The following is a 25,685-nucleotide window of genomic DNA, read 5'->3' as shown; positions in this document are numbered from 1 at the left end:
TCGGGCTCTGGGCTGACGGCTCGGAGCCTGGAGCCTGTTTCCGATTCTGTGTCTCCCTCTCTCTCTGCCCCTCCCCCGTTCATGCTCTGTCTCTCTCTGTCCCCAAAATAAATAAACGTTGAAAAAAAAAATTTTAAAGGTAAAACTTTATACATCACTACAAAATATAAAAATTCAGAAGTTATTAGGAAAATCAATCATACAAAGCTGTTCAAAGCAGTATTTAAAGAAGTGACATTTTACTGGTATAAAACGTCACAGAATCAAATCACAAGTTCGAGCTCCAAGTGTTTTGTTTCACACAATAAGGTGTGGTCAGTTGTAAGATAAAATTCTTCTTCGTAGTATTCTGTTCCCAGTCAAGGCCTTCTACAGAGATCATCTCATACAACAGGAAAGCTGGCCATGGTGGCGATTCCACAGTGGTTTTTCCGGTCTTTGGCCATCTTTATGTAGCCATCTATGCCCCAATTTGCACCCCAGCTGAAAGAAGACAGGGTTTGCCATTTATTACAAACAAACACATTTATCTTTATGAACAACAATACCCGATACTGAGCAGTGCACCAGAGGCTATGGCAGATTCAGGAAGAATCAGGAGAGGCCATTCTTGTTCATGATTGGATTCTAACCCAGCACAGAATTCTATCCCCAGACCTTTCACAGACTGCAAAATGAGAGACCCCAAAGCACTTGGGATCAGATGTGTTTCTGAAATAACGAAAAATTTCCAATTTAGAAATGCAGTGGTACCAAAACTATAGCACTACCTCAGCAAGCTTGAGACAGTGTCTTCATGTTGTCATGAAATGAATACGTCTGTGTTTCCCCTACGTAGGGCAAAGACTTCTGTGATTTCAGAAGTGTGCTCAAGGGTTTGAGAACACGCCTCCAAACACTGATTTCGGAAAGGATTCCCTTTTCAATTTTAAAGATAAGTATTTTTGGCTTCTTATACCTGTTCTTGACAATCCAATATGTTTTGTTTATCGACTGTCCTATTTCAGTGCCATAGCCAATCACCAGAACACCATGGTCCAGGTCTTCACTGCTGCAGTCTGGATCATAATAAATGCCTGGAAAAGTGAAACTCAATGCTAGGGTGAGGATTCCCATGTGACATGTGATAGCAACCCAGCCTATCAACCAGAGTAAGGGAGGCATTTCAACCTTCAGCGAAATGACATAACACCAGATAAGAGTTAAAAGCAGATCTTTTCTGAGCTAGGCTAGGGATTGAGGCTCTCATCTAGTACCGGCAGAAAGACAATTTGGCAAGAAGCATAAAACAACCTGTCAAGAGGCTTAAAAGAGCACTCATTGAAACCTTGTGATTTGACTTTTAGGATGTCAGCTTAAGGAAAGAGCACAGAACACTAAATTACTTGAGCCAAGGGATTCTGTCCAATCTCAACAACAGTGGTAAAATTCTTTGGAATGTTTCATGGTCTAACAATTAGAAAAAAGTAAATTAAAGTATGCCAATTGAACTATATAGCCATTTAAATATATTTATGGCGTACTTAAAATTGTGGGGATGTGGTTCAAGTCATGTCAAACAAACAACAGGCACAAAAATTACATGTACAGAATGATGTTAAATCTACACCCTCCAAAATTCTACATCGACTTCTACATAACAAAGAGTCAATCTTGCTGTACCTTATGGTGGTTTCCCCATTTTTCTGCCTGAATTTCTACATAGACAGAGCTTACCTTCACGATAGAACTGGAAGGTAAAATGGCTTGCATCTATACCAACAGAGATGGGACCCTTGGTTGCTACAGCCACCATGAGGGCCTTCTCCTGCTGAGGGATGTCAAAGAAGCCAGTGTCATTGGCAGCAGAATCCTGGGGCTTGTATTTGCAGGATTCATCCTTTCAAAGGTGAAGGGGAAAAGACCTGATTACTACCATCCACTGGGAACATGACTTCAAGACAGCTTACAGGTAAAAGATTTCCAAGTCAGGTTTGTTAACGCATCCCAGGAGCTGAAATGCTATTGGTTGTTTTGAAATGGAAATATTCGCTGCTGTGTATTTAATGAGACACTCTCAGTCTACCTGTCCATAAGAATTTTGTTGCTCCAGGGGCGCCTGGGTGGCGCAGTCGGTTAAGCGTCCGACTTCAGCCAGGTCACGATCTCGCGGTCCGTGAGTTCGAGCCCCGCGTCGGGCTCTGGGCTGATGGCTCAGAGCCTGGAGCCTGTTTCCGATTCTGTGTCTCCCTCTCTCTCTGCCCCTCCCCCGTTCATGCTCTGTCTCTCTCTGTCCCAAAAATAAATAAATGTTGAAAAAAAAATTAAAAAAAAAAAAAGAATTTTGTTGCTCTGAAGAAATTTGCAATATATACAGAATGGTATGTATATCACCACATAACATAGAAATAGGAACAGCTACATGGTAACGATCTGAGCACAGAAATGTGCCCGGCCGATACAATTTAATGACAGATCTGACAGTTTGCAGATCTAGAGTCTACAATTTAAAATGTGCATATTCATATTAAGCGATGCCTGGGCGGCTTAGTCGGTTAAGGGGTTAAAGTGTCTGACTTCAGCTCGGGTCATGACCTCATGATTCATGAGTTCGAGCCCCGCATTGGGTTCTGTGCTGAGAGCTCAGAGCCTGGAGCCTGCTTCAGATTCTGTGTCTCCTTCTCTCTCTGCCCCTCCTCCACTCTCTCTCTTTCTCAAAAATAAATAAACGTTAAAAATAAAATGCACATATTAAATGTGGTATCTGTTTTCTTCAAATGTATTTAACTCTAAAAAACAGAACTGGAATGACAGGTAAAGAGCTCCACTTACCTGTGCATGATATGGATAGGATTCCTCTGAGTCCAGGCCTCCGTTGTCCTTAACATACTGGAAGGCATTATTCATTAGGCCACCATTGCAACCCTCATTGCCTTCAGCCTGAGAGCAGTCCACCAGGTTCTGCTCACTCAGTGAAACAAGTTTGCCAGTTTTCCGGAACATCTGTCCTTCAAGAGCACCAGTTGCACTAAAAGCCCAACAAGAACCACATGGACCCTGAAAACAAATCATAAAGCTCTCAGTCTACAAAACAAATATCAAGATTTGACAACAGCCCACATATTTGAAAACTCTTAAAACATGGTGAACTTCACGTTGTTTCTCAGTCTACCATAGCAAGGACACTGATTCCTTTAGCCTTTACTCTTGAGAGGGACCTGCTGAACATTGTCCCACCTGATCCTTCACGGGAGTTACATAGCCTTTCTCTCTCCAGTCCACAGATGAAGGGATCTTAGCAAAGAGAGGTGCTTGGAACACTTTCCCCTTCTTGTGCTTCTGCATTTGAAGGCCATTCATCACCTGCTTGAATTCTTCATTGGTCTTCAAGGAAAAGGGAATACAATGTTTGACAAGCATGAGATTTTTTGGTGAAGTATTGGGGAGAGGAAGCACAAAAAGTCAGCAATCCATGCCACACTCACCATGTCACCAAAGCCATTCATTGCCACTGTGAAGCTGTGTTTCCCTTGGCTGTGTTCCCAATTGTGCTGTCTGATCATTTTCATATTCTTCTCCCACACCTCTCTCCTCCATCCTTCTTCATCCTGGAGACAAACATATAATTCATCATCTTTATTTCTATTTAAAACCAACTCACCTGCACCAAGCGGGTGTGCTCACAGACAGGAGGATAAACCACAGCCAGGGATGGCCTGATGCTTCTGCGAGCTGTTCTCCAGCAACCACACAGCAGGACATATGCCCACGTTGTGTACAGTCAAGGTGCCCCGCTTACTGCCTTGGTAAGAGCGGCCTCAAGAAGCTACTCCCTGCTACGAACTCCCACCAGCACAGACTGTTCTCTGCGGGGGTCCCTCTGTGCAGCTTGTTACCAACCATGCCATATAGCTTCCCGTGTGTTGCCTTCCACTGGGACCATAGTTCATCTAAGCTCTGGTTGAGTTGCGGAGCAGCTGAGGCTATTCCCAAGCAAAGGGCAGCCAGGAAGAGAGAAGGATGCATGTTTCAAAACCTAGAAAGGGAAATGAGTTTCTAATTAGACCAAGCCATCCTCCTTTCTTCTGAGATGTTAGAGCCACTAAGGTGGAATTGAATTTATCCTCCCGAGTGTTTGCACAGGGCTGGGAAGGAAGCCTGAGGATGTGGGATGTGCTGGGGACCTGCTGCCCTGCTCCCCTCCCTGAGACCCACCTCCCACTGGCAAGGGATTTGGATCTTGGCGCAGGGAGGGGCGGGCCTCGCAGCGCGGCGTCGGAGGCTCAGGCTGCCGCGTAAGGAGAGGTCAGGCCCGGGGACAGCGCCTCCTGGGAGCCACGAACCTCCGACCCCCAAGGCAGGTGGCCTCGCTGGTTCCTCGGATGGCCCCCCTGCTCGGGTTTGGCGGGGGCAGACCAGCTGCGGTAGGTGCAGCTGAGCAATCTCAGTCACAGGTGCAGGTCCGGGGGTCCAGAAGGCCCTGCACTGGGCCCGCAGCCGCCCGTTTAAGACCTAGGATTCGGCCCGGCCAGCCCCGCCCTGCTCGCCTTGCTGAGGCTGCGAGTGGCTGAGCCAGCCTGTGGGCGGGGCCTCTGTGCCCTGGACCTCTGCGCGCCCGGGGAGTAAGTTGCCGGGATCAATTGTCCCAGAGAGGAGGCCATACCTGATTCAGTGGCCCCGGGGGAGGTGAGCCGGGGGACCAGTGACAGCCCGGTGGAGGGGGGGGGGGGGGGGTCCGGCGTTTCCCTGGGGACCCGGATCAACTAATTACCACGAATTTATGTGTTGGCAGGTGTTTCACGTAAAGAACCTCACAGGGAGCCCCAAGTGGGTTTTCAGCGTCACCCTTCCTGTCCTTTAGTTCTAGCGTTTTGGGTTAAAATCTCCCGGAGGGCTGGCGGAGGATGCAGAGCCCACAGGGGGAGGTGTTATCACTGTGTCAGGATGGGATGCCCCTGGGTTATGGAAGAATCTGGAGAGGGCTGACAATGCCCCACACGGGGCATGCGCTGGGCAAGGCTCAAGTCCTTTCAGGGAAAGGGGCAGACGGGGAGGGCTGTCCGGGGAAGGCGTGGCATTTGGTAAGGCTCCTGTCCTGCCTCCCCCAGGCAGGGATTCTTCTTCCCTCTTAAGTCTTTCTCAGAACTGACAGAAACGTGTCATTTACAGAAAAATCTGGCTTAATAAAAGAAAGGCAAAATGTAGAAACTGCTTTTTCTTTCCCACTCTGTGTTGTGGAGTATTATGTTCCTCAGTATCCGACATGTTTTTCTTTAGATTTAAGAAATTTGCTTGAATGACTTTTACTTCGATGGTTATTACTTTAATTTACATGTAATGCCAGGATTTCCATGGCAGTTTGTAAGAATATTTTCAATGGAGGAAAATATGTTTATATATGAATATTAATTTATGTAACTAAGCGTTTAAGAAACACAACTGGAAACGTAACTAGCTGGGGAATGTGCCAGGATTTTCAGGAGATGTTGAAATTAAAAATACATTTGGCTGAACTAGCTCCTGGTATCAGGGCAAGCTACTATTACCTGAGGCTTCTATTTGTGGGAGGTTGGGTGGAGAAAGGGTCAGAAATGCATCCTGCACTTCCAATGTAATTAATAATGACTCTCATCTGTGGGAGAAAGTCAAGTCCTTTCTCCCATGACGTGGGGTTGGAGGGACAGGCCCTGCTGCCTGGGGCATGTGGGTCCCGCCTTCTCATCATGCTGACACAGCCCTGAGGGGTCACCGCTGGGCCTTCCGCTTCCCTCAGCCTCCTCCATCTGACAATTTCCTTTATGCTCCCTGGTGCTTCAGCGGTTCTGTCCCCAGTGGCCAAAAGAAACATTCAAAAACCTTTCTAGAAAGTTGTCAGCAATCCATGGATGACCTTAAACAATGCTAGCCATATTTTTTAGAGGAAGTGATATTTTGGGCAAGGAATTTCCATTTGAGGCTAGAGTTAGTTTTTTCCCTTTTGAAAATCATTTTGTTTATGTTTTCTTTTTTCTTTTTATTATTATTTTTTAAGTTTATTTTTAAGAGAGAGCGTGAGCAGGGGAGGGGCAGAGAGAGAGGGAGACACAGAATCCGAAGCAGGCTCTAGGCTCTGAGATGTCAGCACAGATCCTGACGTGGGGCTTAAACTCAGGAACTGCAAGATCATGACCTAAGCTGAACTCGGATGCTCGACCCACTGAGCCACCCAGGCGCCTTTTTGTTCATGTTTTCTACTTAATTCAGAATTTTTTGGATTTATAACAGCTAGAGCTAATGAATCTAACGTGCAGAGTGCAGAGAAAGAAAAAAGAAATCTTACAGAAGTTTTGAACTAAAGTACTTCTGCAATGCAACAAGGCATCCCCCCTTTTATAGGCACCATGGAGTTGGCTGGACTCCTTGGAGCCATAGGCAACTGGCCCTAATAGTTCAATGAACTGCAAAACAAAACAATGATCTGTCATTCCACCATTATGCCTCCATTCCCTAGGTCTGGAGGGGAGATAGCATTCATTCATTCAACAAATATTTATTTTAGGCCAATCATATATCAGGTGAGTGGTGAACATGGTGGTTGGCAGGCAAGAGACATGATATGTAAATAAATATTTACTAATTCAGGCCATTGATTTTGAAGCAAAACAGTTTTAGTTTCAAATTTTGATTCTGCTTCTCAAAATCATGTAACTTTGGCAAGACACTTCACCTTGGAGGGTCTATATTCTCACCTGTCAAAGGGAATAAAAAATGTCTATTTCTAAGGATTATAGAGGATATGGTGGTCAGCATACAATCCCTAGAATGCAGCTATTATTATTATGCTAAATGATGTTCTGGAATTTAAGAGGGCTCTTATCATCAAAACATCCTTGTTGGTGTCATATCTTAAGATATATCACTGAAAGTTTTAGAATATCAGACAGTCCAGATATAATAGGACACATGATAAGCCCTTGAGGGCTGTGGGGCGGGGGGCAAACACCTGAGGTCACCAGACCCAGCAGAAGTGGACAGAGGATTAGGAACACAAGGCCACAAGTCTCAGCTGGAGCCATGCCAACATGCTGCCTCCGGTGTGCTCTGTGCTCAAGGCTGGATGGAGAGTGAAGGACTAAGGTGACCTTGGAGACTCTCAACCAAACCAGCTTCCATCATCATGGCTTCCCCCCCAGCATTTCCTTGCTTGTGGAGCCCCCAAATGTGCACGATGCACTGAAATAGGTCAACTGTGGGCAGACTGTTGGCAAAATGCATTGCTGAGTCCAGGCCTCGTCTTGGTGAACCTTGGTCATCGGTGATCCATCTGGGAATCTGGTGTTCTTCCCCCTCTTCTCTTGCATGTTCTCAAAAATAATAGGCAGGTGAAAAATGACTTTGTAGATGTCTAGTGGATCCACTCTCCAATTGGTCCTGGCAAACTGAACTTGCCAACAAATATGAGTGAACAGTTGCCTTAACATTTCAGTCTCTAGGTCCTGACCTATTTGTAATCTAATGGAAAAGGCAGTGGTTTTTTGTAAATATAGAGTATGTGGCTGTTTTATTCCCAAGAGGAACAATTAGCCAACCAGTTACCTGGTTCATGAACCACAATGTCACTCATTCCTTATATTGTGCCCCTGGGGATGGGACAGTAAGTGCATTGTCACCCTGGCTTGTCTCGTCCCATTAGTGTTTTTATGAACAACTTGGCAGTGGCTGTTTTCAAGGACTCTCAGAGGGACCTTGGCCATTGTCCTTCTGGGAGTTTTTTCTGTTTTTTTTTTTGGTTCCTTCTGTTTCTTCTTCTTTTTCTTTCCCCCCTCCCCCCCCTTTTTTTTGCTAAAAAAACAAAACAGTCATTACGAAAAACTTTAAAAGTACAGATAAGCAAAAAAAGGGGAAAAATGCATCCAAAATTCTGGTCTTTGTGGCTTCTTGAAGCCAGTAGACAACTGGGATGTATGGCTCACTCACCAATGCTCTGCTTTGGATGATGGCCTTTGTTCACCATAATACCCCTTATCGCACCTTACAGATGAACTGAAGCTTGGAGGGGCTTGGCAGCTTCCTCAGCTGGTGAGCAGGGAGCCAGGGTTTGATCTCAGGAGCTGTAACTCCAGACAAGGCAACACACAGGGCTGTACCAGACCCGGGATTGAAGGCTGGACATCAATAAAGATCATTAAAGAGAATTGCAGAGGACAACGGCTAATACTTTATGCTGCAGTGTGGGGACAGCAACCAAGGGACCACAGTCTTCCCTGGGCCCCCACATCATTACCCCAGGCACAGTCACTAACCACTGCCACTGTGTCCACTCAACATTTCTGGAAAGTGCCTCCTGTGTCTGTGACTGTGTATGGGGAGGTCTCCCTTCTCCCTGCAGGAACGATCACCCTCTTCTCCTAGAAGAAGATCCTCCACCCCTGAGTTATTTCTTCTAGAGTAGGTCTTAGGGTACAGTTGTCAGGGCTGAGGGAGACTGTATCAGATGCAGAGAGGGGCCCTGTAGTGGCCTGCAGACCTGTGTTATGTGTGACACAGGGGAGTGATACTGTCTGAAATGTCTGTATTCTTTTCCTGTTTGTGTTCCATTTCTAGGGACAGGTCTACTCTACAACCAGGGACATCCTTGTCTCATAGACAATCAGAATTTTAACAACAGGAATGCAAAGAAGGGTCACTGTTTAGCACTTGACATTCCAATTAGAATTCCTGAGTCCAGGAGGGGCCTGAAAGCCAGGCTTTAAAGAGAGAGAAAAAGATTTTCTAATCCTAGGGCCCAGCCTGAAAACCTCCCATAATGTCATTGCAGGGAGGAATAAGTGTCCTTTGCCTATTGAGTGGGAGAGGGGAGAGGTGTCTCCCTAACACTGGGAGAGGGGCAGGAGGCTGCTCTGAAGGGAACCACTTGCCTACACTCATGCTTACACTCATGTGTGGCTGGTGGGCTCTGGAAGATTCCCAACACAGCCTTTGGCAAGGAGGGGTACAGGTCACATATTTGAAATGACCAAGAGTAGGAAACACAGACTGCCCATAAGACCCTAGGACCTTTGCACTCTCCATGAGGAGACACTTGTTGAAGAATGAAAGAGGCTAGATTTTGCATGAATGGTTCCAAGTCAGATTCATTTTAAGAATAATAAAGGAATATGATAGTTCTCGACAGTGTGGACAGTGATTATACCCAAGGGCAGTGTTGCAGTCATGTTAAAGCTGAAAGGGACTCATTTCCCCAAAAATGAAAGGAAATGCACAGGGTTGCTGGAATGTGGGGGATTAAGGTTACCGCTTCTCCTTAGGCCATTCCAATCATTGCAGTGGAATCACTAACTTCTAGTCCCACTCAGCCACTAACAGGGTGAAGGTTGACAAACAGAAAATGCCACAGTCTCTCTAATGGGTTAGGACATTTTTGCCGCATCAGCCATGTGCACTCAGCCTGTGCCTCCTGGCTGGTGAACTCCTTCCCAGTTGAGTCTCCTCCACCTGAGTTGTGTGTTTTCCTGTTGCAAAGGGAATTGTCCTCAGTTGATGCCCCATGATTTCCATACTGGAGTGTTTGGTGAGCTCCAGGCAGTCCGGGCACAAACAAGATTCAGGCTGTGCCAAATGGATATACTAGAAAGGTCAGGGTGTGCTGCTAAGGATCACCTGCACAGGAAGAGATCCCGCCCCAGGCGCGCACGCGACTTGGGTTGAATACAGGTGAAATGTGACCCCACTGCCCCCTCCTGCAGGCACCCTGCAGCAGTCTACAAAGAGTGCAAGCGTTTGCAGGGGCCAGATAGGAAATACGCTGCCTTAGGGAAGATGCACAGCCTGCTGCACCCCTGCTTGCTCAGAGCTCATGATCTAGACAGGTGGGGGAAGCACAGGGTCCCGGCTGGCTGGTCACACTCACAGGACAGCACCAGGGAGCTAGGCACGCCCTGCTCTCCCCTGAGTCTCCCAGGTGGTAAGGTTGAAAGGGTAACGTTCACTTCTTGTTGACTTTCTTGTGTGCAACCCGCCCCTCATTCAGCCAGAGCTATGCATTGCCTTGGAAAGTCTTAGGATTATTAAAATGAAACGATAGGAAAAAGAGCCACATGTTCAGTCTTTACCTTTCAAAACAAGATTTTTGAGCTCATGGCTTTCAACATAAACCCAGGCTTTATAAAGAGAGAGACACTGTGCTACCAATTGCCAAAAAAACTCATGAAAGGCTGTGCACCCTATGCTGTCCTGACTCAAGATCATTTTGTCTTCCACTATATATGTCTTTAGGAGATTGAAAACAATAGCAAGCAGCATAATCACTATTTTAACAAATATTTATGTGGCTATTGTAGACGTGGAATCCAGGTTTCTTCTATTTAAAAAAGTTTTTTTCTTAACATTTACTTATATTTGAAAGATAGAGTGTGAGCAGGGGAGGGGCAGAGAGAGAGAGACACACAGAATCCCAAATGGGCTCCAGGCTCTGAGCTGTCAGCACAAAGCCTGAGGCCGTGTTCCAACTCACAACCTTGAGATCATGACCCAAGCCCAAGTCTGACGATTAACAGACTGAGCCACCCAAGTGCCCCAGATATCAAGGTTTCTATGTAACCTGGAGGCAGAACAGGGATGGGAAATTCAGGAGGCAAGTGTCAGCGCACTTATGAATTAAAAACTACTTTCTCTTTCCTTAACCTGGGCTTTTTTTGGAGCAGAGACCTGTCAACCCTTGTGTTTCATGACAGGGCCATGGTCTGACATGTGTGTGACTCCAGGTTTTCTCCTAACACTGAGATCTGTTACATGTTTCAAGAGCAGCCAGAATCACTGGTCTTCCCAAAGTGAGGCCCTGCCTGTGGAACACAGGGTGAGTTTTACAGTGTCAGGGGATGGGATCCACGCGGCCACGAAATATTACATGGAAAGGGGCCTGTGGGCTTTCCCTGCATTTCTACACAAAATACAGAACAAACCATACAGTAAGCTTTTTAAAACCACAGCAATGTGTTCAATAGTTTAGTGAAGTAGAGAAATAAGGACCACTGGGTGATTTTTTTCTTAAGGTTAAATTATTTAATTGAAATAAATATCCAATATTCCAAGACTGTACCCTTTTTGATTTTTGAAATCTATTATTTCTTTTATGATGCCTTTACATATGAAAGACAAATTTTAGTGGGTTGCTTGGTTGGTTTGGCTCGGCCAGTGGAGCACGTGACTCTTAATCTCAGGGTTGTAAATTCGAACCTCATGTAGAGATTACCTAAAAATAAAATCTTTAAAAAATATATATTTTTTGTGATGACTGGTGACAACAGTTTCTAAGTGGTCTTACTTTGTATAAGAAAGTGTCAGCCCCTATGTTCTTCGTGAAATTTTACTATTTCATGAAAATCCCGAAGTATGGGAACCACTGGCACACAGTAGGGCTTCTCAGGGTTGAGGAATCGGTAGATGAGAAAACAGCTTCTCACCTTCATTGGAAAACAGCTTCAGGCTACACTCTTTGAGGACACAGAATAGTACAATTAATTTTTATTTCTTATTTTTAGGACAGGATTCTTGCCAAAATGATGAATGAGAACCTAACTGGGCCTGAAGTCCACCTTTGTCCCGACTATGGAGGATAAGTTAGGTGTCAGCAGGAGAAAGCAATCAGATAAGACCACAAATCAGAACATTCTAAGATAACCGTTTTTGCATGTTGGCCCTGGGGCTGAGTGTTCTCCACATGAAAGAAGAGTCTTTCTTGGCATCTTCACCGTTTACAGGGATAAGGTCCCCCAGTCCTTTCCCAATGGGAGGGGGGCATGGCCCCCAGCTGGATGGCAGGCCTCCAGGAGCAGGGATGTGAGGAGGCTGGAGAAGTGGGGACCTGGGCCAGGTGGCAGGGGAGACTCTCACGGAGAAGAACCCAGAGCACTAGTGAGGCTGTGTCCCCAACAAGGGGAGCCCGCAGAGGAACTCAACCCCTCAAACCAGACGGAGAAGGACGATGACCCCCACAGACTGGTTAACCAGAGTTGACGATCAAGAAACATTCAAAACAGGTCACTAGATAAAAAAACGCCTCATCAGAAAAGCCTACAGCTTTCAATAAGAAAAAAATACAACATGATAGAGGTTCCCCAGATTTGAAAATAATCCTAAAAATGTGCATGGTAGTACCAAGAATACATTTTGAAACTGAAAGTTTTCTAAACTATCAGTAACTATAATTACTGACAAATCATTTTCATTTCTCATGTTGGAATGATTGAATCATCTTTCTGTTTTGGTCAGAGTGCTATTATGAAATCTGTTATATGTAGCAAAAACTGTATTAAAAGCATTATGAGGTGTGTCAACAGTCTGTCCATATAGTAATGCATTCTGGGGAAAAAGGAAACCAGAGAAAGAGCCATATAAATACAAGAAGTGCTTCTCTCCTCAGTAAGAAGTGCTTCTCTCCTTGGACTTTAATTGTCATGTGACAAAGCCAAAAAAAAGAAAAAAAATTCATATCCAATCCAAAATACAGAAGAAAAGTTCAGGAACTTGGTTATCCCAGCTTTCTTTCTTTCTTTCTTTCTTTCTTTCTTTCTTTCTTTCTTTCTTTCTTTCTTTCTTTCTTTAATGTTTATTTATTTATTTTTGAGAGGAAAAGATAAAGAGCGAGTGGGGGAGGGGCAAAGAGAGAGGGAGACAAGAGAATCTCAAGCAGGCTCTGTACTGTCAGCCCAGAGCCCAATGTTGGGCTCAAACCCACGAACTGTGAGATCATGACCTGAGCCAAAAACTAAAGTTAGACACTTAACTGCCTGAGCCACTCAGGCACCCCTCTCAGCTTTATTTCTAATAGGGAAAAATGTGTGTTTCATGGTAGGGAACATGTAAGTGTATGCAGCCATTAACACTGTACTTTCTTTTCTTTTTTTTTTTTTTTTTCAACGTTTATTTATTTTTGGGACAGAGAGAGACAGAACATGAACGGGGGAGGGTCAGAGAGAGAGGGAGACACAGAATCGGAAACAGGCTCCAGGCTCTGAGCCATCAGCCCAGAGCCTGATGCGGGGCTCGAACTCACGGACCGCGAGATCGTGACCTGGCTGAAGTCGGACGCTTAACCGACTGCACCACCCAGGCGCCCCAACACTGTACTTTCTGAAGAGCTTCTAATAACATTGAATTATTGCTGTTATGACACATTAGGTGAAAAAAGGCAGGATGTAGGGGCGCCTGGGTGGCGCAGTTAGTTAAGCATCTGACTCCTGATCTTGGCTCACGTCATGATGTCACGTCATGATATCTCAGGTCGTGAGTTCGAGCCCCACATTGGGCTCTGTTCTAATGTGGAGAGCCTGCTTGGGATTCTGCCTCTCCTTCTCTGTGCCTCTCCCCCACTTACGCTCTCTCTCTCTCTAAGATGAATAAATAAACATTAAAAAACAATTTTAAAAAGGCAGGATGTAAAACTGTACATTTTGTGATTTCAGTTACATTAAAATATGTCTAGGAAAAAAAATTGAAGGGAATAAAAACTTTCATTGCATCAAATTGTCCTCAAATCCCAGAGAGTTGTTGCCCGAGTTCCAGGCAGAGCCAGCACCAAAGGACTTTGTTTCGCTGACTTCTAGTACACTGGACTGTCAGCAATAAATTCCACGTTTCTCTGTACCGTGTGAGGGCTGGTCACAGAATCACATGATTCACAGGAGTCAGCATCGGTCTCCCTATAAGATGACTATAAGATGACTGGCCTTCTCTTCTTGGAAGACAGAAATATTATCATTAGTACTGGCTGTGATGCAACCTCAGGGCTCTGCAGGACCCCGTGGGGCTCACACAGGGGTGGGGATGGTGGGGAGCTGGGGGGAAGAAGACAGTCCTCACCTGCTCTGTGAGTCTCCCTAACTGTGGGGAACAGGCACTCGTGGATGGATCGGTGAGGGTCATGGCTCTTGGCCGGGAGAACAGGTCTTTAGGGACAGAGAATCCTTTAATTTGTGAAACACACACTCACATATACACAAGCATATATAAAATACACACACTATACAGGAACACACACATGAAAACACACTTATGCACATATATACTTTCACACACACATTATGCATGCTCTCTCTCACACACATTATGCATGTATTTACCTATAGGCACAACACACAGTTACACATATGCACCTGCAGATATGCATGACACGTATACTTATGCACATACGCTTATGCATGTATATACAGATGCACACATATGCATAGACAGTTACACAATATACACATATACACATGCACTCAGCACACATATACACACATACTTCATTAAAATATAAATACTTAGCACAGGAGAAAAGTGAATCCCCAGGTGTGGTCAGATGTCCTGATACTTAGTCTGAATTGTTAATAACTGATGGTACAATTTTGTCTAAATCTCTTAAGCTCTTTGTTTCTAGACCCCACAGAGTGTGGCTCAATAAAACCATCTGTAAATTTCTTTCAGTTATAAAATTCCATGATTTAAGGGGGACAAGGCACATCATCTACCCAGAGCTGGCCCCAGGACCTTCTCTGTGCCCTGACAGGAGCCCCGCAGGCTGGAGTGACAACCTCGGGCACCCGGCCAGGCCCCCTCACCAAGCATCAGCCCCGAGAGGGAGGGCACATCACAGCCCCATCTCGGGGGAACCTCTGCTGTAGAAACCTGTGCAACTTCTTTCCTGCCCCTCCTCCCTACACCTACACTCTTCTTCATCCTTTCCGAGCAAAGACTTGGCCCTGTGAGCAATAGTCACGACCAGCAAGCATCCGAGGCTGGGGTTCTGGGAGATTAGCAGCTGTCCCCTGGGTCATTTCCTGCTCCTGCCACACACATTTCCAGAGGTGCCCATGACAGGGGACTGACCTCCTTAAAATCCCCTTCCAGGGGTTCCTCCCTGGTCCTCCCTCCTCCAGGGTGTTCAGCAGGGACCTTCACTCCCAACCCTATCCTGACCCGTGTCTGGAAGTGGCTGAGTTCAGAGGGGTCTGAGGCTCCAGCCTCTCAGAAATGCACAATCTTTGGTTGCAAAGATGAAGTCTGATCTACCCTCAGGTGGCCACCCAAAGCATAGCTACAGTCTCTGGAAATAGCCCCTCAGAGCCACCTTTTCAGGCAGCTGTGGAGTGGATCCCTGTGATGAGCCTGGGTGAGCAGACACATGGTCTCTCTCTCTGTGCGCTGTTGTGAGCCCAGGGCTGGCACCCATAGTAGGTGCTCAGCAAAGGTCTGGGGTATAATGAATCAGACAACATTACTCCCCATAAAGTTTGGCCTGATTAAGTCCTCCAGAATCCAGTGTCCTGAAAAGACTATGGCGTTATCCCGTGTATGAATTGAAACTGAGGAAAAAAAAATTGAGTAGTAAAGAAAAAGAGAAAAGAAGCCAAACTAAATTCTTACTTCTTCTTCCCATGATACCACTTTAAAGAATTTTTTTTTTTAAGTAGGCTCCACACCCAGTGCAGAGCTGGGCCTGAGCTCATGACCCTGAGATCAAGACCTGAGCTGAGATCAAGAGTGAGATGCTTAATTGACTGAGCCACCCAGACATCCCTTAAAGAATTTTTTTTTTAAATAACACACATGAAATTCTTCCAAAACAAAATCTATCTTTTTTTTTCTATATCCCTCTCTTTGGGAGTCCTGCTTTGCTGGATGGTCTAAACACAGCAGATAATCTTCTGCATCCCTCTGCAAGCCTTATTGTTACCTGGATTTTTTTTTTTTAATGTTCTACCTTTATATATTTTCTCTATTAAAAAAATTGTAGTAAAATAGAATATAAAATTCATTTTAACCACATTTACAAGCACATGCACATTGCCATGCACCATCACTAGCATCTGTCCCCAGAACTCTTTTCGTCTTCAGAATTGGATCTACTGTTTGACCCTTTGTGAAGGCCTTCCACTTGTGAAGCTCGGATCTCCTGACCACCCTCTCAATTTTACTGCCTCACAGGCATGTAGCCGCTGTTTATGTAGGAAGACCTAAGTCAGCCCTTCACTTTGGAGCAGCTTGTCAGGGTCACCCCATCAGGGTTTTGTAAGACCCGTGTGGACTCAGCACACGAGGGGAGCCGGTCAATTTCAACATTTCAGGGAATCCTGTAGTTGTAATTAAAACCCCCTTTCTGCAAACTGTCCACCAGAATCTCCACCTACAGTGCCATCCAGATTTGGAACTAGTCAGAACTCCCACAGTGTCCTCCAGCTGCTGTGGTCCCTGGGAATCTCCTGTCCAAAAGGAGACCACAGGCACCAGAGAGCAGCCTAAGGGTGGACTTTGTGCCAATGGTCAGCACCGCCCATAGGAGACAAGGAGCAGGTTCCCAAGTGCATTTCACAGCAACACTAAGAAAAAGATCCTAGGAGGCTTTGCTTTCTGGCTCCTAAGAACTTGCACCCTATGAGTCTCACTGTGGCTGAAGGAAATGAGACGTGTTCTGGTTTCTTCCCTCCTGTAGGGGGTGGAGCCGGCTTCTCATGGTGAGACTTTGCCAGACAGCTCCAGCTTCACCCGAGTTCATGCACTAAAGATGTCAAAAGGCTCCCTGGCCTGCCTCCATGGCCTTTCCCAGGATGGGACAGTGAGGTCAGTGGTCTTTAAGCCCTTTGGATTTGGGTTGTAATGATTCCTATTATGGCTTCAACACTTCAGGCATCCCAGTGGTTCTGCATCCTTGTGAACACTTGCCAATCCAGGCACCTGCATGAAAGAGAAGTATAAAAACTCTTGCTTTCCTTTGCTTTTATTTGCCCAGCATCCTCCCTCTGTCCCCTTTTTCCTGTTAACAGAATTTCCTTCTTGGGCTTCTTTCCCAAACTCAACCCATGGTCCCAGGGCCAGGCCATCACATTTTGCACAAGGCTACTCCAGGACCCATGTGGGACCAGATTCTTCTCTGGGATTTTACATACAGATGAAGGCAGAGACCAACCCCTTGCCTCTGGGTTCCAGTGGCCTTGTGCCATGTTCCTCCCGTGTGACACTCTTTTTGAAGGAGGAGAGAGTGAAGTGACCTTTCAGGATGGAGGCGACACAAAAAAAGATCGTCCACTCTTCTAGAGTTACCAAAGCTTCTATCTCAGTGCCATCCTTTCCGGGCATGTCAATGTGCAGCTTTTAGTATCATTTCATTCGTTTTTGTTTTTTTTTTTCTCATTATAACATAGACCATTTTTATTGCAGACAATTTGGGCAAGACAGAAATAAACAGTATTCCCAGCCCCACGGAGAAAATCATCGTTACCATCTTATTTTTCCTTCCAATCCTTTTTCCTTTCTTTAAACAGTCTTTAGGTTTTACTAAATGCAGGTTTTGTCATTGAGCATTTCCATGCAAGTCAAAGCTGGCATTTCCAGCGCATGGCCTGGGCTGCGGGCTCTGTCTGGAAAGAAGGGCAGGAGATACGAATCTTTGGCAGTAGGTTTTCTCTTGCTCCTGTGGGTTGGTCCCCGCACCTCTGTACAGACAGAAAAAGCTCCCCATGTGCCTGGCCGGCACTCAAGGACTCCAGTGGTGTTGTGTCACCCAAGGACAACGGAAGGGACTCCCTTCTTCAAGTGACAGCAGTGTGAAAACCATCCGGGCTCTTCCCGCTTCCCCCTACCATCCCCAGTTTTAGTACTAATGCCCCCAAATGAGCCGGGTGTTTCCACATGGGAGTTTAGGTTAACTGACTTCCTGGACTTCAGTTTGGTTTGCCCTGCCATGTGGGGTTTTGGCAATTAAAGAAAAAAGAGAGAAAAAGGATTCTTTTTGAATGAAACTCCAACAAACTAATGAAACAAGGGACATTTTATTTATAAAAAAATGAAATAAAAGGAAAAAGAACAAAAAAGAAAAATCAACAACTTATTGACTACATCTTATAGATTAAGTAAACTTAACTTTATTAATACACGTATATACACATACTGCATGTAGATAGATAAGTGATAGATGCTATAACATTAAAATTACAAGCTTCTCAGGACAGAAGAATTAGGACGTGTTCCCTCACTTCAACCTAAAACTCCCTCACTATTTAAAACCACCGCAGGAAATCTTGCTTCCTTGCCTTCTTTGTCGGACTTCACAGACAGGAAGTCATCGAACCAGGATCTACATGTGAAAACCATCTGCTCCGCGCAAATGACAGCGGACTGCCACCGAGCAGGAGTCAGGGGTCTGCTGAGTCCTCCCGCAGACCTTCCTTTCCTGCAGCTGTGTCACCTACCTGAGATGAGCGGGAATGATCAGCGGACACTCTGCGGGTTCCGCGTGGACGCACAACGTTGACGTTTACACAAGAGCAGCAAGGACGTGTCTTACCACGAAAACAACACTGTGTGTGAAATCACTCTAGAAGAGGATGCCTTCCTCCCCTTTCCATGTGAAATGAAACACAAAAATTTCTGGAAAAACCACAACTCAGGGAGGAGCACCTCAGGCGGTGATCAGCAGACAGCAGGGGACAGAGAGGGAGCGTTCCCTGGATGGTCTCAGACACAGCCTCTTCTGCAAAGGCCTCACATGTTGTCTGTTTGTCAGTCAGACAGTGGAATTCCACACATGGGAGTCTGTCCTACAAATATCAAAGGGATAAGACGAGGACATGGTCTGACAAGGAAAAGACTATAAGAAACACATTTGGGATAAATGTGCTTTTTTTTTTTTTTTTTTTTTTTTTTTTTTTTTTTAGGACAACTCATACAGTAGTTAAAAAAAACTCATTGGAAAGTTAGGAATTCCAGTAAAATTATCAGTAAGAAGCAAGGTGCTGGCGGATGAGAGATGATCTAGGACACAGGGAGGAGGGATACTGGCTTCTCAATTGGCCAAAGGACAGGCTGTGGTCTGCTCTGCAACTACAAAGACCGTCCACACACAGTGGAATGTGTGGGAGGAGGGAGGTAGTGGCAGAGAAACTGGTGAAGCAGGAGGGAGGGCAGGGACCTTCAGGATGTGGGCACAGGGAGGGATGCCGGAATTTCTGCCGGGACTATGGGCTGCACCCCCTGCTCTGCAGTCCGAAGACACCCTGCCCAAGCCAAAGGCTGCCCTCACCGGGACACGATGGAGCTGATGGAATTATAAGATGTGCCACTGTTACAGCTGGAGTCATAGGCCTCCTGGCCATTGCCATCGAGGTTGATTTTGAACACTGAGGACGCCTTCAGTAGAAAGTCTGCTGCGTCCTGACACCCCAGCTCCCGCAGTTTGGACATGAGGATGCCGACCGTGCTCTCGGGGTAGGAGGCCCATTCCCGGAGCAGAGTGTGGACCGGGCTTGGGAGGAACTCCTTGGAAGTCCCGTTATTGGTGTTGTACTTTGCCACAAGGTTGGGGAGACCCAAGTTCATGGCCAGAAGGCACCAGTCCTTCCCCATGGGGTCGGGCGGGTCCAGCAGACGACACAGTTTCCTCCGGGTCAGGAGGTTCAGATCTGATGCATGGATGTCCATCCCTAGGCTGGCCTGTGAGTACACGTTGTGACACCCAAAGCACATGATGCTGCTGAAGCTTTCCTTGTACCCGCCCATGGTATTAGTCAGCGAGGTCTCCTTCAAGGTCTGCGCCCGGAAGAAGTCCCGTGGCTGGTAGATCATGACGGGCTCATGGTGCTCCCTCAGCTGCTGGGGGCTCAGGTAATGCTTCACTGTCAGCAACCCTGGGAGAGTGGTGGCCATGACGTTCTCCATGGTGCTGCACACGGAGTCCAGGAGGAGGCAGCACTTTATCTTTTCTGTCTCCAGCCCTCGCTCCTGCACCTCCATGCCCTGGCTGTGGTTGACCAGAAGCACCAGCAGCTCGGTCCTGCGATTGGCAATCTTGCAGTTGTTTACCCTAGACCCTCTCTTCATCCTCCTTCACCATCCAGGAATGGTGTAGTTTGTCTGTTTTGATCAGGTTAGGGTTGTCCCTCATGGTCCTGCTGCTCAGGTCCCAGGCACAAATGTCCACGCATCTCAGATTGGCAGCAGCTCCTCCACGTGGCTGTCAGGCACCAGGTGTTGAACATCCTCCATGGTGTGGCGGCGACAGTAAGGGTGCAGGGCCTGTGGGGTCTCCACGGAGACCAATTTTAATATAGAAGTACACATGGAGGTTTCTGAAATCTCTCCCCCCTGGCTGATGGGTGCATTTTTACTTGTCACCACCAAATGATGATGCAAAGGCAAGTGGCAGGCCCAGAGCAGTGTCCCAGAGAAGGCAGCTGCCATCCACCCGACAGGGGTGCTCTCCAAGTTTGGCTGTGTTTCTGATACAGAGAGGATCTGAGGAAGAAGTGAGTGCGAGTTGCTCCCGTCTAGCTCTGAAAGTGGGAGAACACCGATTTTTGGAGGGAGAACACAAGTCCCTCTGTGCTCTCTACCTCCCGGGAGCCCCAAGACCACCTGTGTCCTGGTGGTCACAAAACCCTGTCTGGTCAGACCTTCCTGAAGTAACGCCTGGGAAGGGAGGAGCTGGGACTATGGTTGTCTATGCAAAATGAGCAAACCTTTTAGAATTTCTAAAGGAAAAAAAGCAAGTTTTATTGGAGCCCAAGACAGGACAACTGCTAGGAGACACAATCTTCTCAAAGAAGAGAATGCCTCCAGAAAGGAACATTTAGTGTAGGGTCATATATATATGGTTATATATATATATATATATATATATATATATATATATATAAATAATATATATATTTATATGTTAAGTACATATAATAAAATATATTTACATAAAGAGTTACAAATTATCATGATGAAGGATATTCCAGAAAGTTACACACTTTATCTTATGTTTTTAGCATATGCCAATATTCATGATTTTAATCTTATGGGAACCAGGATTTTTATTCTTTTTCTTATTTTCATGTTCGGAATGCTTCTTTTTGGTCATTTTGCTAGCAAAGAGGACATATGCTCAGGGCAGGTGTGTGCTCAGGGCAGAAATAGAGCCTATGCTTTGAGGTTTTGCTAAGTCACTTTGACTTGGTAAATCTCAGTATAGCTTCTCTGTGAGCCCAGAAGCAGGGTCCACAAAGGTTAAAAGTTGAAAATTGTCTTTATTCCTAAATTCTGGCTCCTGCCTTGAAATATTCTCCTGTGTGTTCCCCCACTGCCTTCCCCAGGCAGGCAGGTGTGGCTGGATGCAGAGGTGAGGCTGGGGTGTGCATGGCTGTTGGCCTCTTGCAGGGGAGGATGCCAGGCTTGTGAAAAGCTGGAGAGTTGGGGGGTGAGGGAAGAAGCAGCAGGGAACTCGAGGAATCAGAATTCTAAACCAGTCCTGCCTTCCAGGTGGTCAGATAGTGTATTTATGTAAGTGGGAGTCAAAGTATGAGCTATTTCCCTGTTTGTTCACTCTAACCTTGTATTTTACGTATTTACCCAGGGATGGGGGCCTCCTTTGCACTCCTGCCCACGGCTCACAAAGTATCTGAGCCTGGATAACCCCATCCAAGTGCCCTCATATCTCACTGGCCTCCAAGATCACCTTCTACCTGGCCTCTCTGGGCAGTGGAAGGGAAATTCTTAAAACCAGGGTCAGATCTTGTGCCCACCTGCTAAACCCTCCTGGACCAAACCCAATCTCCTTACCTAGGTATGTAAGGCCCCCTATATTTCTGATTAGATCCCCTCAGGCACCTTTCTCCCAGACCACCATGCTCAAGCCCTGGTGCCAGCACGCATCAACCCTCCTTTTGGTTTGTTTCCTGGGTGACACCCAACTCCCTACTGCCCCAGGCCCTTTGCACTCACTGTTCTCTCTGCCTTCCCCAGCCCCTCCTCTGGGTGCCTCTACTTTCTTGTCCTTCACATGTTGGTTTAAATGTCACATTTGGAGAGGGGTCCCGTGGGCAGTCAGTGGAAAGTAGCCATGGCCCCAAACTCTTTCTCTCATTTCACCCTGTTTGAATCCCTACACTTATACCAGACCAGCAATCCTTTCTGTAAAGTGACTGGTGTTCTCAATTGTGAATGCCATGTCTCCCAAACCTCTCATAAACAATAGGAAATGAAAGAGGTGTTTTTGTTCCAATAAAACCTTATTTACAAAAACAGGTGGTGGGCCAGCTTTAGTACATAGGCCACTCTTTGCCCACCCCTGACTTCCCCCATCGGGCAGTTTTCTTATTTGTTTACAAGTTGAGTCTTGCACACTGTGGACACTGTGCTCTGTGCTCACCACGGTCTCTCCTGTGCCTGGAACAGTTGTTGGCATATAGCAGACACTGTGGTTATCTTTGAAGCCCTGGTGAATCTGTTTCTTCTACTTTTCTTTTCTTTTAGTGCTTTTTCTCACTGGCAACTTAGCTCCACTTTCTCATTAGCAAAGATGACTGAACCTCAGCAGACCGACATCAGTATCTGGGAAAGCCAGAGGAGGCATGGAGAGCTTACATTGCTTTCCCCACAAGGCAGGATGCAATGGGTCCCAGCATGGAAGGAGCAGCAACTCTTAGTGATGCAAATGCAGCTTATTTGTGCTGAATTTTAAATTTGGGGCAAACTCTACACCTTGTCTCATTTTCCAAAATATTCCTGGGCACCTTTCTTCACTGTGTTGTCTTAGGCTTAGAGAAAGTAACTACTCTAATATCAGCTTGCAAACAATCTGATTAGGAGGCTAATCAAACAAAATAAAAATAAGGTAACTTCCTAACCATCCCTCAGACTAGGATGTTAAAATCAGATCGGAAGGGCACCTGGGGTGATAGTAAAACTACATGAACTCATGACATCTACCTGTACTCCCTCCTTGCCATCCTAATAAGCACCCCTCGTCTTCCTGGGAGGCAGAATTGGTCTAAGCAACAGCACACTTCTGGGCACGTCTGGGCAGCTGCACTGGCCTGGTCAGTTGTGGGGGGGCATAGGGCAGAGTCGGAGGGGCCACTCCTTTTGTAAGAAGGTGGTTCCCACAACCCAAGGTGTGGCTGTGGGGCTCCTGAGCCCCCAGAGCAGCGGTGGGCTGCTTCGCCAGCTTGCTGGGGGTGAACAAGCCTTGATTTGCAGCACCGGCTGCTTCCTGGGATGCAAATACTGCCACCACGGCTGATTCCAAGTCCCCAGTGTGAGGGCACTGAACACCCAAGTGGGAAGAGACACGTGTTGTGGGCTCTGCGGGGGGGGGCACCAGAGGCTCCCGCACACGGCTGCCCCCCAATCACTTCGTGGTGAACTGGGTCACAGCACACCTCGCCCAGCTCAGGCCTGTCCCGGCTTCTTCCTTCCCCCACAACCTCTGGCTTGGCCACCCCCACCCCCACCCTGCCCAGATGCACTGGCTGCAAGGTCTCATCTCCCCAGGGTCAGCCCCCTGAGCTGTCTCAGGACCCAAGTAGCCGCTCACTGTGCTCTGGCCAGTCCTCTGCTATCCCCCTGCAGGTCAACAAGATGACTTAGGTTGTATTTCTGGAACCGGAAGCCAGTGGCTTCTTTAACCATGTTTTTTAAAGATAAATTCCTGGCTCTTCTACGTGATTAGAGGCGGAAACAAGGGGGTGTTTCTGTTGCTAATTTGGCCCGCTGGGAAACCTATGGAATGGTCAGGCAATTTAAGGCCACCCCTCTCCCCCCCAAACCTGCTGTGCAGATACAGACTTCTCCCCATGAATATGTTTAGGATCCACAGGAGGGGGTCTTGACAGAGGAAATGTGTAAAATCAGTTTTTGAGTTCAATGAATGGGGGGAGACTATAACTGGAGCTGCTTGGGGTCCTCATGTCTTACAAGGACAGGAAGTCCCACTCACCCCAAAATGCCCACTGCACCCTGGTGAGAAACACTGGGAACATCAAGAAGAAATGACATGGAAAGGAAATATATGGGGCGCCTGTGTGGTTCTGTCGATTGAACATCTGACTTCGACTCAGGTCATGATCTCGCGGTTGTGAGTTCGAGCCCCACGTCGGACTCTGTGCTGACAGCTCAGAGACTGGAGCCTGCTTCGGGTTGTGTGTCTCCTCCTCTCTCTGTCCCTCCCATGCTTGTGCTCTGTCTCTGTCTCTCAATAATAAATAAACATTAAAAAAAAAAAGAAAGGAGGGGCGCCTGGGTGGCGCAGTCGGTTAAGCGTCCGACTTCAGCCAGGTCACGATCTCGCAGTCCGTGAGTTCGAGCCCCGCGTCAGGCTCTGGGCTGATGGCTCAGAGCCTGGAGCCTGTTTCCGATTCTGTGTCTCCCTCTCTCTCTGCCCCTCCCCCGTTCATGCTCTGTCTCTCTCTGTCCCAAAAATAAATAAACGTTGAAAAAAAAAAAAAAAAGAAAGGAAATTGGTGACAAGATGCTCCTATGTAGAAATTGTCCTCTTCCTTTCCCTTATCCGTGGTTCCTAGTGTGATTACTCTCCCCCTCCAGATGACTAGACTTATCACTGCAAATTCATCTACTGTCTTGGCTTCTCTGCCTTGGCTTCTATTGCCTGCTCCTCCTGACAATCTACCACAAGTCCTTGCTGACGTATTCTCCAGGGTCGCTCCTGTGACCCTCAACCACTTTCAAGAACCAGATTCCAGGACTGGGTGTCCCCAAACCCCAAGCAGTTACTTATTTGGGGACTTATTTACTAAAAAAAACTAAGAATGTGGCAGCCAACTCCTCCCTTTCCGGCTCATCAGGAAGCTGAGTCTAGAACCTTCTGAGGGAATGACTGTAGCAAACAAATCACGGGTCTCAGTGAGCACGGAGTCCAGGAGACTCTGCTAAAGGGAACAGGCCCTGGTGACCCCTGGAAGGAGACTGTGGCTCACCACACAGCATGCGAGCTCAGCATGGGGGAAGGCTGGCGAGGAATCAGCACTGAGCCCACTGAAGGGCACTGAGAGACAAATCAACCCGCATGGAAGTGTGTCCTCACAGTCAAACCTATGCTGTTTAACTGTCAACTGTATTAGAGAAAATTTGGGAAAAATACATTACCATTTAAAGAAGAAAGTGTTAATCACAGTAGTAAAATCCCAAAACACCACTGTTAACATTTTGTTCCTATGCTTATTTAGAATTTTTTTTTTAATATTTATTTATTACTGAGAGACAGACAGACAGAGCATGAGCAAAGGAGGGGCAGAGAGAGGAGGAGACACAGAATCTGAAGCAGGCTCCAGGCTCCAAGCTGTCAGCACAGAGCCCGACGCGGGGCTCGAACTCACAAACCACGAGATCATGACCTGAGCAGAAGTCTGACGCTCAACCGACTGAGCCACCCAGGCTCCCCCTATGCTTATTTAAAAAACATAGGTGGGATTATAATGTGCCCTTAATATTATCTTCCGCTTTGAAGCCAGGAACAACCTAAGCATTAAAGTCCTGCTGCTAAAACCTCTTCAACAATATTTTAATGTCCCCAAACCATTCTATCCTGTAGCTGCATGACAATTTACTAGACATTATTGTTGGTCATCTGATGTTTTTAATTTTTGCTACCATATTATAAATAACACTGCAATGAATATCTTTGCGCATAAAACTTTTCCCCCCTACATTTCTTTAGGATAGAGTCCCAGACATGGAGTTCCTAGCTTAAAGGGTGTGACTATTTTAAAGACTCTTGATACACATTCCTATGATGTGGGCGGGAAAGACACCCCTGCATTTACTAACTTCTGTCCTGTGTCCTCAAACCTTACAGTCACAGTGTTTCCTCTACTGGAGCGTATCATGTGATATCTGGGAGCTCAACACATTAAGAAGGAAAGAAGCAGTCAGCTTTCTCATTTCCTGTCTACTTTGTGGGGACGGTTATTACA

At 46.5% G+C, this 25,685-nt stretch overlaps 1 protein-coding gene across 1 annotated transcript; it reads right to left on the bottom strand.

Annotated features, from left to right (window-relative positions):
• Positions 1–144: 144 nt before the first annotated feature.
• LOC123593122 (procathepsin L-like) lies at positions 145–4,501 on the bottom strand. Its single transcript, XM_045468667.1, has 8 exons — positions 4,323–4,501; positions 3,880–4,015; positions 3,465–3,587; positions 3,217–3,363; positions 2,812–3,036; positions 1,717–1,879; positions 959–1,076; positions 145–483 (listed from the first exon to the last, which is right to left on the bottom strand). Exons 2-8 carry the CDS (start codon positions 4,003–4,005, stop codon positions 384–386), a joined length of 1,002 nt encoding a protein of 333 aa, XP_045324623.1. The 5' UTR covers positions 4,006–4,015; positions 4,323–4,501; the 3' UTR covers positions 145–383.
• Between the last annotated feature and the right edge of the window lie 21,184 nt (positions 4,502–25,685).

Source organism: Leopardus geoffroyi, chromosome D4 (assembly GCF_018350155.1).
Source record: "Leopardus geoffroyi isolate Oge1 chromosome D4, O.geoffroyi_Oge1_pat1.0, whole genome shotgun sequence".
Taxonomy (NCBI): domain Eukaryota; kingdom Metazoa; phylum Chordata; class Mammalia; order Carnivora; family Felidae; genus Leopardus; species Leopardus geoffroyi.
The sequence above is the reverse complement of the archived record's forward strand: the minus strand, read 5'-3'. Positions and strand labels throughout refer to the sequence as shown.

Coding starts and splice junctions, on each gene's coding strand:
- LOC123593122 (XM_045468667.1), bottom strand. CDS start 4,005: ATGCATCCTTCTCTCTTCCTGGCTGCCCTTTGCTTGGGAATAGCCTCA. Junction 3,037..3,216: donor TAACTCCCGTGAAGGATCAG/GTGGGACAATGT, acceptor ATTTGTTTTCAG/GGTCCATGTGGTTCTTGTTG. Junction 484..958: donor TATTGGATTGTCAAGAACAG/GTATAAGAAGCC, acceptor GTCTTCTTTCAG/CTGGGGTGCAAATTGGGGCA.